The sequence below is a fragment of the Danio aesculapii genome, chromosome 17, assembly GCF_903798145.1.
Source record: "Danio aesculapii chromosome 17, fDanAes4.1, whole genome shotgun sequence".
In the NCBI taxonomy this organism is placed as follows: domain Eukaryota; kingdom Metazoa; phylum Chordata; class Actinopteri; order Cypriniformes; family Danionidae; genus Danio; species Danio aesculapii.
In genome coordinates this window covers 47,348,354-47,362,656 of record NC_079451.1, presented here as the reverse complement: position 1 = coordinate 47,362,656, position 14,303 = coordinate 47,348,354, and the positions used below count along the sequence as shown (strand labels likewise).

At 39.8% G+C, this 14,303-nt stretch overlaps 1 protein-coding gene across 1 annotated transcript in view; it reads right to left on the bottom strand.

Annotated features, from left to right (window-relative positions):
* Positions 1-14,303, bottom strand: part of gckr (glucokinase (hexokinase 4) regulator) — a 28,883-nt gene that overhangs the window by 4,023 nt on the left and 10,557 nt on the right. Inside the window, exons 10-17 of the mRNA XM_056476527.1 lie at positions 11,239-11,357; positions 7,918-8,016; positions 7,673-7,770; positions 7,469-7,545; positions 7,068-7,164; positions 6,879-6,976; positions 3,651-3,728; positions 3,403-3,552 (exon numbers count right to left, since the gene is read on the bottom strand). Coding sequence (XP_056332502.1) covers positions 3,403-3,552; positions 3,651-3,728; positions 6,879-6,976; positions 7,068-7,164; positions 7,469-7,545; positions 7,673-7,770; positions 7,918-8,016; positions 11,239-11,357 — 816 coding nt within the window. The remainder of the gene's footprint in view (positions 1-3,402; positions 3,553-3,650; positions 3,729-6,878; positions 6,977-7,067; positions 7,165-7,468; positions 7,546-7,672; positions 7,771-7,917; positions 8,017-11,238; positions 11,358-14,303) is intronic.

Here is a 14,303-nt window from a genome sequence, read left to right as displayed (position 1 = left end):
AAAACCGAGAGTTAAAATTAGACATCATGGACATCATTAAAATGAAGCTAGTATGCATTTTTTTTTTAAAACACTTCCATAATTACAGTATGTTTGTAAAAAAAGCTACCTTATTCACAGAAAAGTTGGTTTTATATATATTTAAATGAATCAATCAAATATTTTTGGTCATATATGGCCCCCTCATAATCATTTTTAATAATCATGATTACAATATAGATCAGTAGAACGGTGGTTAGCACTGTTGCCTCACAGCAAGAAGGTTGCTGGTTCGAGTCCCGGCTGGGTCAGTTGGCGTTTCTGTGTGGAGTTTGCATGCTCTCCACGTGTTGGCGTGGGTTACCTCCTGGTGCTCCGGTTTCCCCCACAGTCTAAAGACATGCGCTATAGGGGAATTGAATTAACTAATTTGACCGTAGTGTACTGTATGAGTGAATGTGAGTGTGTATGGATGTTTTCCAGTACTAGGTTGCGACTGGGAGGGCATCCGCTGTGTAAAACATGTGCTGGAATAGTTACCGGTTCATTCCGCTGTGGCGACCTCTGATAAGTAAGGTACTTAGCGTTGCAGTTTGTGACTTCCGCCTAAATGGATCAACGTTTTTTTCATACTTCTCATCAAATTTGACCAATCAAATGCTCTCTGGTATCTGACATGCCCCACCCCTTTCAAGACGCTTTTCATTTGATGTGCTCGTGATCAACCCCTATCACTGGCAGAGCTGTGATAAAACAAAACACTATGGGCTGTTTAAAGGGGAGGAGCTACTACTGTATATGTCAGTTGAGATCACGTCAAACATCAAATAAAAATGCACATTTCAAAGCACTTCACCGGATCTTAAACTAGGGCTGCACGATTAATCGAAAAAAAGATCTCGATTCGACCCCCACATGATCTTAATTCAGCATCTCTGCGATTCAGCCAATTAGATTTTCAAGGTCAGGAGAAAAGCATCAAGGTGGTGACACAAGTTTTATATACAGTTGAATATATTTCCCAAATGATGTTTAACAGAGCAAGAAAATCTTCACAGTATGTCTGATAATATTTTTTGTTCTGGAGAAAGTCTTATTTGTTTTATTTCGGCTAGAATAAAAGCAGTTTTTAATTTTTTAAAATCCATTTTAAGGTCAATATTATTAGCCCCTTTAAGCTATATTTTTTTCGATAGTCTACAGAACAAACCATCGTTATACAGTAACTTGCCTAATTACCCTAACCTGCCTAGTTAACCTAATTAACCTAGTTAAGCCTTTAAGCTGTATAGAAGTGTCTTGAAAAATATCTAGTCAAATATTATTAACTGTCATCATGACAAAGATAAAATAAATCAGTTATTAGAAATGAGTTAATAAAACTATTATGTGTAGAAATGTGTTGAGAAAAATCTTCACTCCGTTAAGCAGAAATTGGGGAAAAAATAAACAGGAGGGCTAGTAATTCAGGAGGGCTAATAATTCTGACTTCAACTGCACGAGGCTCAGCAACATGGACACCTCCATATAGTGTTAAAAGAGTCACATACTGTATTTGTAAGATGTATTTCCCCAAAAATGTCATTTATGTCTTCAAGTAATAATGTATTCGAGGCCGCAAAAATACTCGTGAGCTGACCATGAGCTGTGCGTTTATCAGAGGGAACGCACATGCACGCGTATACTTTAGTCTACTTTGTTTGGGAGCCGTGCGGGAAGTAGGATTTGCATGTGTGTTTTTATGAACCATGACATGAGCGCACTCAGCAGTGAAAGTGAAACCAAAAGCGTTTTAGAGTTTCAGAGTTCATTTTAGAGTTATGATTATGACAAGCATTTGATGTTTTTTCATTCATAGCGAATCCAGAGTGTTGTGCAGTGTCAGGCTAACTACTCTAGCCTATTGACCTTATGCTTCACGTACGAGTGGGCGCAGCCATTTGAATCAGCCGTTTGCATTTCTCCCGGTCACAGAAGCTCCCTGTCATCTTAACTAGGTGCAGCTGGAAAGTGCGAGCGCGTTGCCTCACATGCGCGTCTCTCCATTGAAAATAAAATAACGAACTAGCCTGCAGGTCGCACACCAGAAGCGGCGCTCGGCGACGCGCGGCGCCATGGATTTTAGAATTCTAAACATAGGTCTCTATCAGAATACACACAACGGCGCTTCAAGTCGGCGGCTGTCCCCAGCGCTTAGCCACAACTCGGGACACTTCATGTTTCTGCCGCGTCACAGAGCGCCATTTGAGTAGTTTCATTTATAATAACATCCGAATGTGCGTGTCTGAGTGTGCCGTGTCGCGGCTCCGAGTGGCACATCCAGTGCCTCAGTCAAAGTTAATTCAGTGTGCGTGGTTATTAGTCTCGGTGTACAAGCTCGGATCTTTAAACTAGCACACAGTTGGCTGTAAAACTATACAAAGACATAAATGATTTTGTACTCTCTCCTTGGTCTGTGTCTAAGTCGTACATGTACGGCTGAATGCTGGTCCTCTCACTCATGTTGCTTCTCTCTGTCTGCCCGTCTTTTGCCAAACACAGAGCGGGGGAGCTCTTGGCTCCACCCCCTTGTTTCGTTGGGCGGTGAGTCTAAACTAATTTTCATGTGAAGCAACACACCCCTAAAACAGCGAGCTGTGGACACGCCCCCCAAAATGACACTTTTAACACATTATAATAAAAAAAATCTGAACTGTGTTTTGAACTGAACCTAAACTGGCACACTACCATAATATTAATATTAAATCATAAAAAAGGGGTAAACTATGCTCTTTAAAACGTTAAAAACAGATCTTTCTGCTGCTTGGTGTTGCAAACTGATATGTTCTTATTATATTATTCTGCTTTGTCTGTATAGTCATGAACATACTTGCTTATGGGGGAAGTAGTTTGACTGTTTTCTGACGTTTATTATTCTTAGTCTTTTCTCCCATAGGCGACTGAATCGGAAACAATTGCAAAAACTTCAACTATCATTGAAGAATAAGGTCAATATAAGGTTAAATATCAAGCAGGAGGGATATTGAAAAATGTTTCATTTTACCAGTAAAAAATGGGCTAATAACATAAACATAATGTTATTATGTCTCAAACATACTGTAATTATGCCATCACTTTACTGTGCAATAATAACCACAACATTTAAAGTCTATCGAAGTCCACCATTCCAAGTCTATACAAAATTTTGCATTTTAATCAAAAGTAAACCTACACATAGGCCTAATAGTATCTAATAGTATTATTGTTCGTTTATCTTACTGTATATTTGAGAAGTAACAATAATAATAACCTACTTATTAACCTTTATTTACATCTGAATCGTGAGAAAATCATGATCGTGATTTTAAGAGAAAAACAAAACGTGATTCTCATTTTAGCCAGAATTGTGCAGCCCTACCTTAAATGCATTCATTACTGACATACCTGTAATATACTGATGGCTCTCCTGTACAGCTTACTGTTAGTGACTCTGAGATCTATCATGTAATTCACGTAGACTTTTCCCTTCAGTACATGAGCTCCTGTGCTGATTGCATTAAGACACCATTTGGTTGAAAGCTCCCAGCGCTGTCTCTGTTGAATAAAATATTAGGTGTATTATTCTTATGGAGCTATATATATTTCAACTAAATTGTTGCTTCAGGGACTAGCTTATATGATGAATGACTAACCATTACAACTGGGTTCTCCTCTGAAGAAAAAGACCATGTGATGTTCAGGACTGTTTCAAACACGCTGCACACTTCCTCCTGTATTCAAATACAGCATGTGGGCCAAAGACAATTTACAAAAGTGATTTTAGAAATATAGAAAGCATTTAGCTTACAATAATGTTTTAAAGAGCCCCTGTTATGCATTAAAAAGGTGATATTTTGGTTTTGGGGTCTTTAACAACAGGCTGATCTGCATGCAAGATCAGAAAACACATTCATTGTCTTATAATGTGCATTTATTTTTACATAATTATCCCATTGACTCCCATATGATTAGTTCAGCGATTTATTTGTTCCCAAATCCCTCCTTTGCGTTAGGCTAATCTGTCATTGGTCCATTGACCCAGTCTGTTGTGATTGTTCAACTGGGTTCAGTGTGAGACAGAGAGAAACATCCACCACAGGTTATGAAGTAGCGCAGAGTATGTAAGAGCCCAATGCCGTTAAAAACCAGGATATTACTCTACTCTTAACCCTAACCCCAAGGAATAACAATGACACACATTCAGTATTAATCCACACAGTGCAAAAGTTGAGCTATTTTCAAAATTGACCGTGCCATGCGTTTAAGGAACAGCTGATGGTGGCTATAGTAAACGCAAACAGCAGAGGATCACTAGTTTAGAAACGCATTTAACCGGTACGGGAAGAAGCACGCATCATGTTTACAATGTGGTTTTGGACGCAACATGTGAACAGCCCCATGCAGATATAACCGTACAAGCACTGATCTATACTAGATACGAGATTACAAGCTGTGCGGTGCAATTACAAGGTACAACACACTATTAAATACATATTTTACAAACTACAGAAAACGAGGCAACGGTTTTAATGACAATTACATGTTATGATCCTGAGGAAGAGGAAACTGGTCCATATGAACTGTAACAGTTACTGGCAAAGTCACTGTCAAAGTCTGACAAAGTCCCATACATAATAGTCTCTGCTGCTCCTTTTAATGGCGGGCGAATCCCACGTTGCAGGTAGGTTAAAATAAAAAAAATGACAGGAACAAACACAGCACACGGTTGGCTATACTGCGGTATTGCTGTGAAAATTAACTTTAACCCTTTATTCCCTGCAGCCAAATCTGCATCTGCCATTGATTGTCATGCTTGTGTCATGATCAGTCTCGTGATCACCACGGTCCACTAGCGTCTGAAGAGAAAGGCGGATCCGGCACTTCATATTTGGTAATGTACCATATCAACGTTGATGCATTTAGGCAAAGGTTAAAGAATCAATAGTTTTAAACACTGTGCATTTTCAAATTTAAACCTCAGCTGGATGTTTTCATTCACTTAGAGCTGTCATTTTCAAATACCCATAATAGAGGCTCTTTAAATGAACAGTCTTACACCAACATTCAGTTTCACTGTAACAAATGTATCTATTAAAAAGAAATGAAAATTGTTCTGACCTTTTTTAAAATTAATGTTATAATTATAGTTTAAATAAATAAACAAAACATCCATTAATGAGTGTTTTGAGGCTTTAGGTTAAATAGAACTAAATAGTGCTGCAGCAGGACAATGATCTAAAGCATAGTCTATTTGTGAATGGCTGAAGAAAAACAAAATGAAGACTTTGGAGTGGCCTAGTCAATGTCCTGACCTAAATCCAATTGAGATGCTGTGGCATGACCTTAAAAAGGTGGTTGATGCTTGAAAATCTTCTAATGTGGCTGAATTACAACAATTCTGCAAAGATGAGTGGGCCAAAACTCCTTTACAGTACTGTAACAAACTAATTACAAGTTATTGAAAATGCTTGTTTGCAGTTATTGCTGCTAAGGGTGGACCAACCAGTTATTAGGTTTAGAAGGCAAACACTTTTTCAGTCAGGGCTCTGTAATTTTGTATTCCCTTAATAATTAAAAACCTGATGTGTTTATTGTATTATCTTTGACTTGTTGGATTATCTGAAACATTACAGTGTGACAAACATGCAAAAAAAGGAAATAATAAAAGGCCACACACGTTTTCACACGACTGTATGTATGTGTATGTGGTGATAACAATTAATAAAAAAAAAATATTTTTTTTTGTTGCTCAAAATACAATAGTCTTTTGCCTTTTAATAATAATAATAATAATAATAATAATGCATGCTTTTCTTGATCTACACTCTGGCCACTTTATTAGGTACACTTGTCCAACTGTTAATACAAATTTCTAATCAACCGATCACATGGCAGCAACTCAATGCATTTAGGCATGTTGACATGGTCAAGACGACCTGCTGCAGTTTAAACCAAGCATCAAAATGGGGAAGAAAGGTGATTTAAGTGACTTTAAACGTTGTTGGTGCCAGACGGGTTGGTCTGAGTATTTCATAAACTGCTGATTTATTGGGATTTACTCTTTACAACCGATCTCTGAACATCTCTGAACACACAACACGTCCAACCTTGAGGCGGATGGGCTACAGCAGCAAAAGACCACACCGGGTGCCACTCCTGTCAGCTAAGAACAGGAATCTGAGGTTACAATTTACACAGGCTCACCAAAATTGGACAGTAGAAGATTGGAAAAACGTTTTCTGGTTTAATGAGTCTCAATTTATGCTTCGACATTCGGATTGTAGGGTCAGAATTTGGCATCATCAACATGAAAGCATGGATCCATCCTACCTTGTATCAACGGTTTAGGCTGGTGGTGGGGGTGTAATAATGGTGTGACTGATGGCTACTTCCAGCAAGATAACGCACCGTGTCATAAAGCGCGAATCATCTCAGACTGGTTTCTTGAACATGACAATGAGTTCACTGTACTCAAATGGCCTTCACAGTCACCAGAACTCAATCCAATAGAGCACCTTTGGGATGTGGTGGAACAGGAGATTCGCATCATGTATGTGCAGCCGACAAATCTGCAGCAACTGCGTGATGCTGTCATGTCAATATGGACCAAAGTCTCAGGAATATTTCCAGTACCTTGTTGAATCCATGCCACGAAGGATTAAGGCAGTTCTGAAGGTAAAAGGGGGTCCAAGCCGATACTAATAAGGTGTACCTAATAAAGTGGCCGGTGAGTGTATTTTAAAATGCAAAATACCTGGAAGAAATAATCAGCCTACAAAAGCAGCAGTATGCATTTCTAACTCATGTACTGGATTGAAGTGTTTAGAAATAAGTGAGAGTTTTGGCTATCGGCACAAATCCTAATTATTCATTTTACTCACAGGAACAGTGAATTTCTCAAGGTCATGAGCAATTGCATGCAAATTAGATGTCCTTCGCCTCACTCGATTGGCCAACTCCATCACCTCATGCAGGTCATCTCAGGATACACATTAAAATGTATTGAAATATATTCAAGCAATGTTACAATTTGAGCATGATGCATTTCAGTCATTATTTTGTTTACTCACCATTCACTGTAAACAGAAATAAGATCATGTCATTTTGACTGAGTCCAGGTAACACTGTCTCCACAAAATCCCTGTGACTTATTATGAATTCTGGACCCTAGAAATAGTTGATTTTGTATTAGTATTTGGTAGTAAATGTTATGAGAAATATTAATATCCAAGGCATTGGTTTACTGCAGTTGTTTCAGAATTATGAATATAGTTGATGACTTAAGCAAAATAATCTGCCAGTGGGGTGAGAAAAATAATCTAGTTTTTCCTTTTGACAAAATTATATTGCTTACTCTGTTGGCAGATTATTTAGCTTGTTTTAAGGAAAAACTCCGTTAATTTGACATATTCCTTAAAACAAGATTGTATTTTTTGCTTGTCTAGAAAGCATTTTTGCAGTGTATGCTCACCAGAGATGATAGATCTCCCTCTTTATTTCTCATTTCACTGAAACCATTGTTGATGAAACCTCTGATGTCACCAAAATCTAAAAACAAAACAAACATTAATATATTTTTTATAAACATATTGTTGCACTGTTATTAATTTACTGATTAACAAACTATTACACTAACACATTATAATTAATTTATATGAATCACTGTGGACAGCACCTGCTCCAAAAGTAGGCATGCATTCACTGGCATCAGTCATTCCTATAATGCCAAGAGTTTGCCACCCCAGATAATACACATGTGCTTTCATCTGAAGACTGGTGAAACATGAACAGAAATAAATCATACGTGAGTCTTTGACTATTATGACCTTAATTATTATGGTAAGTGCTCTGCTTTTTACTGTATGCACAAGTTCAGCATGGAAGTCCTTAGAGGTTTATGTTATTTAATGTTCCTTGTACCTCTCTCCTGCTTTCTGAATAAGTGCTGCAAGTTCATCGCTGTGCGAGTAAGTAGTTTCATAAGCCATCTCACTCGCTGTGATCCAGGCCGACGTACATCTGAATGACAGATTTTCGCATAATGTATTACTCATGAGAGAACTGTGGTAAATCATTGCACATTTTTATAGTCTTATATATAGTGGTGTGAAAAAAGTGATTGCCCCTTACTGATTTTTTTTCTTTTATGTTTGTCACTCTTGTTTTAGATCATCAAACATATACACATACCTTACCAAAAGTTTAACTTTTGCCTTGTTAGTCCACAAAGTCTTGCCAATTCTCTTTTTTTATGGTGGAGTCATGAACACTCACCTTAACTAAGGCAAGTAAGGCCTGCAGTTCTTTTGATGTTGTTGTGAGGGCTTTTGTGGCCTCTTGGATAAATTTTGGGTTAAATTTGGTTGGCCGGCCTCTCCTGGTGAGGTTCTCCACTGTCCCATGTTTTTGCCCTTTATAGATAATGGATTTCACTGTGGTTTGTTGCAGTCTAAACACTTTAGAAATGGCTTTATAACTAGGGATGGTTGACGTGCAACTGATGTTTCGACGCAGTTTCAAGATCCCGAAGCGCAAATGTTTCGAAACACTGCACCGAAGCATGATCCGAAACACCCAGGTCATGTGACTAAAGTGTTTCGAAACACAAGTGACTAAAGCGGTTCAAGGCATCGGTCATTTCAGAGGCGTTTTTTAGACTTGGCGAATCTGCGTTTGACTGGCAGGGATGGAAGAAACTTCTATCTCAAGTGGCGTAGTGCAGTGGTTCTCAAACTGGGGGTCGCAGAGTAATTTCAAGAGGTCGCGAGAGTGATTTAAAAATTGTGTAATTTTCAGTGATTATAATAAATATTTTTCAGTATTACAAGTGAAAGCTAATTATTTTCAGATTTCTTGAAAGATATTACTGATAAATTTATAAAGTATTTAGGACACGTTCAGGCAGAATGCATCTTTGAACTTGAAACGCAGCGCTCAGGAACAGTTAAAAACTTGTCATGTCAACTTGCCGCAGTAAACAAAGCCAAGTGGTGCTCAAAGCCCGCAACGCTTGCCCCGCCTTCGCGCTCTTCTTATTGGCCCGCTGCTCTAAGCACTGAACACAAATGGATTGGTTAAAATCAACTGTCAATCACTCAGTCAACGCCTCCTGTCTTCAGATGACAGGAGCTACAACCGCCAAAATGTAAAGCTCTGAAGATGAGAATGACAATAACACTGACAGATTTAGATTTATAAACACCTAAAGCTAAAAATAATGACACATCTGATTAATGATCATGTGCTGAATGTTAATCCACCATTTACACTTATTGAAGAGTGGATAAAAGACTTCCATTGGACTTCAAGTCTGCTCTGAAAATAACTAAAGCATTTACTGTAAAGTCTGTGGGATGGAATTCTCAGGTAACTGTTTGCCACATCTACACATTTTAAGCACAAGAGGTTCTGTTTAATCCTTTATTTAATCGCCAGATGATGTCAGCCATGCAGCTATATGTAAACGTTAACACCAGGTACACCATCGCAAAAGGGCTAGCACTGACCAAGATTAAACTAATATTGCAGCTCATGAAAAGAGCGGTATTGCTATTAAAATGACCTATGCATTTAATAAGGTATATGTCAAAAGCATCTGTGCAATATCAGACACCACCCGTGAGAACACAGCACAGTTATCATTAACATATTCATTAATGAATTCATATCAAGAAGTGCGTGCAGGGCCGGTGAGCGGTCCGTCCGTGTATCATTGGTCACTCAATTATGCTATAAAAATTAATTTTCTTGTGATTACGGGATTTCATAGAGACATATTTTCCTCACGCATGCATATAATTTTTTTGCTTGTTAGTTTTGATTTTTGTTGGTTTCAAATGCAATAAATCTGTTTATAAAACTTTATTGTTTGTATATACTTTGGTAGTGGGGGGTCGCGAGTTCTTGATGATCTTACATTGGGGGTCGCTGGTTTAAAAGTTTGAGAACCACTGGCGTAGTGGACTGTGCATGTGCACAGAGTAACTGCTGTAATTGTCCTGAGTTCGAATCCCAACTTGTACAAATACTCTGAAATTATGACTTGATGTAATTTAATAATGTCATTTTTTTATGACCAAAGAAGACATATTTATTCAAAGTGTTTATCCGGATGTTAGACCAATGTTACTCTTGTTTTAGATCAGCAAACAATTTTACATAACTTACAAAAAGTTAAACTTTTGTGAGTCTATCCCAGTCTCTTTTTTTATGGTGAAGTCATGAACACTCATCTTAACTAAGGCACGTAAGGCCTGCAGTTATTTTGATGTTGTTGTGAGGTCTTTTGGGGCCTCTTGGATAAATGTTGCATTAATTTTTGTTGCCCAGCCTCTCCTGGGAAGGTTCTCCACTGTACCATGTTTTTACTATTTGTATGGCTCTCACTGTGGTTCGCTACAGTCCCAAAGTTTTAGCAATGGCTTTATAACCTTTTCTAGACTGGTAGATCTCAATTATTTTTGTTCTCATTTGTTTTTGAATTTATTTGGATGTCAGCATGATGTCTTAACTTTTGATCTACTTCACTTTGTCAGGCAAGTCCCTTTAAGTGATTTCTTGATATGTGGCAGTAACCAGATTTCTTTACTTGTGTTATCCTTGGCTAATACGTAAATTAGTTTGATGATCTGAAACATTTAAGGTGTCACAAACATGCTAAAAATAAGAATCAGTAAGGAGGCAAACACTTTTTCACACCACTGTTTGTGTATATAATGTTTATATGTGGCCATTTTATTTGGTACACCTGGCTAGAATGAGGTGTAGCCGTCTGCCGGTTTCCCCCACAGTGTAAAGGCATGCGGTTTCAGTGAACTGGATTAACTAAATTGACAATAGTGTGTGAATGGGTGAGTGTGTGTGTATGTTTCCCAGAACTGAGGGTTTTTTCTGGGTTGTTGGGTTGCGCTGGAAGGGCATCCCCCGCTTTAAACATATGTCAGAGTAATTGGCAGTTCATTCCGCTGTGGGAATAAGCCAAAGGAAAATGAACGAGTGAGTCTGTCATCTGCACATCCATCACTTCCAAAGGTGCTCTGTTTGATTGAGATTGGATTGAGACATTTGAGAATAATGTTCATTCCGCTGTGGTGACCACTGAATAATAAAGGGACTAAGCCGTAAAGAAAATGAATGAATGAATGATCTATCCCTTGATCAAGCAGTTTACGGATATACCTAATAAAGTGGCCAGTACTTAACTAATAATAATTAAAAAATCCAATCCTTTGAGAAACATACTCAGGTGTAATTATCTTCTCTTTAAATGCAGCGTCATGTCCAGCCATAAGAACAGTTTCCAGAATGATTTTGGTTGCACTGCCTCCTTTCATTCTGGAAGATCCACTGATGGCCTCAGCCTATAAGGAGAGACCAGAGGTTACTCATCTACACCAACCTCTAGCAACTGCATATTCATGCTTTAACCATTTATGGCCTGTTTCCACTGAGTGGTACGATACGCTTTGGTACGCTTTTATGGCCGTTTCCACTGTCAAAAGGTACCAAAAAGCGAACCGTGCCTAACCACTTTTTGGTCACCCTTTGCAAAGGGTACCTAGCACAACAAAAGGGTACCACAAGTCGGAGCTAGACGCACAGCTGAAGGCTATTGGTTTATAGAGATATGTCACTCACAGAGCAGGAGAATGAAAACAAAGGAACCGCCATTTTTAAATACACAGTCGAGACATTACATCGTATTACTATATACATATAATAACGAGCCATGGTCAACCCGAGCTTAAACAAACCTTGTTGTCGCCTTGATGAACAGCCACTGTAAGCAGACTCGTCATCGTCCTGAATGAGGCCGATAAGTGTGGTGTCGTCTGCAAACTTCAGGAGTTTGACCGAGGAGTCTTTTGAAGTGCACTCATTCGTGTACAGGGAGAAGAACAGTGGGGAGAGGACACACCCCTGGGGGGCGCCAGTGCTGATTGTGCGGATGCTAGATGAGAATTTTCCCAGCTTCACCAGCTGCTGCCTGTCCGTTAGGAAGCTGTTGATCCACTGACAGACAGAGGTGGGCACAGAGAGCTGAGTTAATTTGGGCAGGAGAAGTTTTGGGATGATCGTGTTAAAAGCTGTGCTGAAGTCAACAAACAAGATCCTCACATAGGTCCCTGGTCTGTCTTGGTGTTGCAGAGCATAATGCAGTCCCATATTTACTGCATCATCCACAGACCTGTTTGCTCTGTATGCAAACTGAAGAGAGTCCAGTGAGGGTTCAGTGATGTCCTTCAGGTCGGCCAGCACCAGGTTTTCAAAGGACTTCATGACCACAGATGTTAGCACCACCGATCTGCTGTCGTTTAGTCCTGTAAGTTTGGGTTTCTTTATGATGGGGATGATGGTAGAGCGTTTGAGGCAGGAGGGCACTTCACACAGCTCCAGTGATCTGTTGAAGATCAAGGTGAAGATGGGGGGCAGTTGGTCAGCACAGGATTTTAAACAGGCTGGTGTTATCAAATCTGGGCCTGGTGCTTTTTTCCTCTTCTGTTTCCAGAAGACCTGGTGCACATCATCTTCACTAAACTGAAGTGAAGGTATGGGGGAGGCAGGGGGTGGTGGAGGTGTTAATGGTGGCGTGAAGAGCAGTTCAGAGTGGGTGTGGGGGGTTTTCTCAGCAGTAAAACTCATTCAGGTTGTTTGCAAGTCGTTCGTTGTCTGTTTTTAAAACTTTTTCACACGGATGCTGAGTCGCTGGAAGAGAACTGACTCCTTAGTTTCTCAGAATAGTTCCTTTTTGCGACTCTGATCTCCTTTTCCAGTGTGTATTTGGCCTGCTTTTACAAGGCCCTCTCCCCATTCCTGTAAGCAACCTCCTTGGCCTGACGTAGCTGTCTGAGTTTTACAGTGAACCATGGTTTGTCATTGTTGTATGTGAGTTGAGTCCTGGTAGGAATGCACACGTCTTCACAGAAACTGATATAAGATGTTACAGTCTCTGTGAGCTCATCCAGATAATTTGCAGCAGCTTCAAAAACACTCCAGTCAGTGAGGTCGAAACAGGCTTGTAGATCCCGCTCTGTTTCGTTAGTCCATCTTTTCACAGATCTTAATACAGGTTTGGCTGTTTACAGTTTCTGATTGTAGGTTGGTATAAGATGAATCAAACAATGGTCAGAGTTTCCCAAAGCTGCTCGTTGGACAGAGCGGTATGCATCCTTTATTGTGGTATAGCAGTGATCCAATATGTTACTGTCTCTTGTGGGACATGTAACATGCTGTCTATATTTTGGCAGTTCACGGGACAGTTTTGCTTTGTTAAAATCCCAGAGAATAATTAAAACAGAGTCCGGGTGTTGTTGCTCGATCACCGTGATCTGATCAGCTAGTTTCCGTATCGCCAGGCTCGCGTGTGCGTGCGGAGGAATGTAAACACTGACGAGGATGAACGAGCAGAACTCGCGCGGGGAGTAAAAAGGCTTACAGTTAATAAACAGTGCTTCGAGATCTGGACAGCACATCTTCTTTAAAACTGTTACATCTGTACACCACCTTTCATTGATGTAAAAGCACGTCCCGCCACCGTGCGGTTTCCATGTCGATTCTTCGTTGCGATCCGCTCTGAACAGCTGATAGCCTGGTAGGTGAAGCGTGTTGTCCGGTATGTTGTCGTTCAGCCAGGTTTCCGTGAAACACAGAGCAGCTGAATGCAGAAAATCCGTTTGTCTGAGAGAGCAGAATGAGTTTGTCTATTTTGATGGGTAGAGAGCGGAGATTTGCCAGATGGATGCTAGGCAATGCGGTCTGAAATCCGCGCTGTCTGAGTTTCACAAGCGCGCCTGCACGCTTCCCTCATCTGCGCACCTGAAAGCGTTTGAGCAGCACCGCTGCTCCGCCGACTACAATGTCCAACAAAACATCACATAAGTCCAAGTCTGGAAAAATATTTGGTGGTGTATGCGCCCAAATGTCCAACAGTTCGTCTCTGGTAAAACTAATTGTATGAACTCAAGACAGGACAAACTAACAAAAACAATTGCAGAGCACGACACTGAGGTGGCCATCAACGCCGGCGCCAGATCACATTTGTCACAAGTGCTTCTGACACTTAATTCTTTCAGTAACGGACAAACGCCAGAATGAAGCCCGAAAAAACAAAGGAGCAAAGGATTTATTCAGCAACCTAAGACATGAACAAGCTGCCATGTTTAACTGTTATCATAACCTTTTGGACTATTATGAACTCGGAATGACGGAAATACTCTCTAACAGAGGTTACATGTGCTGCTGAAGATTAGAGATACAGATGAGAGCTTTGCACTGACTGAGGGCTATGTTGCGTGTTGTTTTTGTAC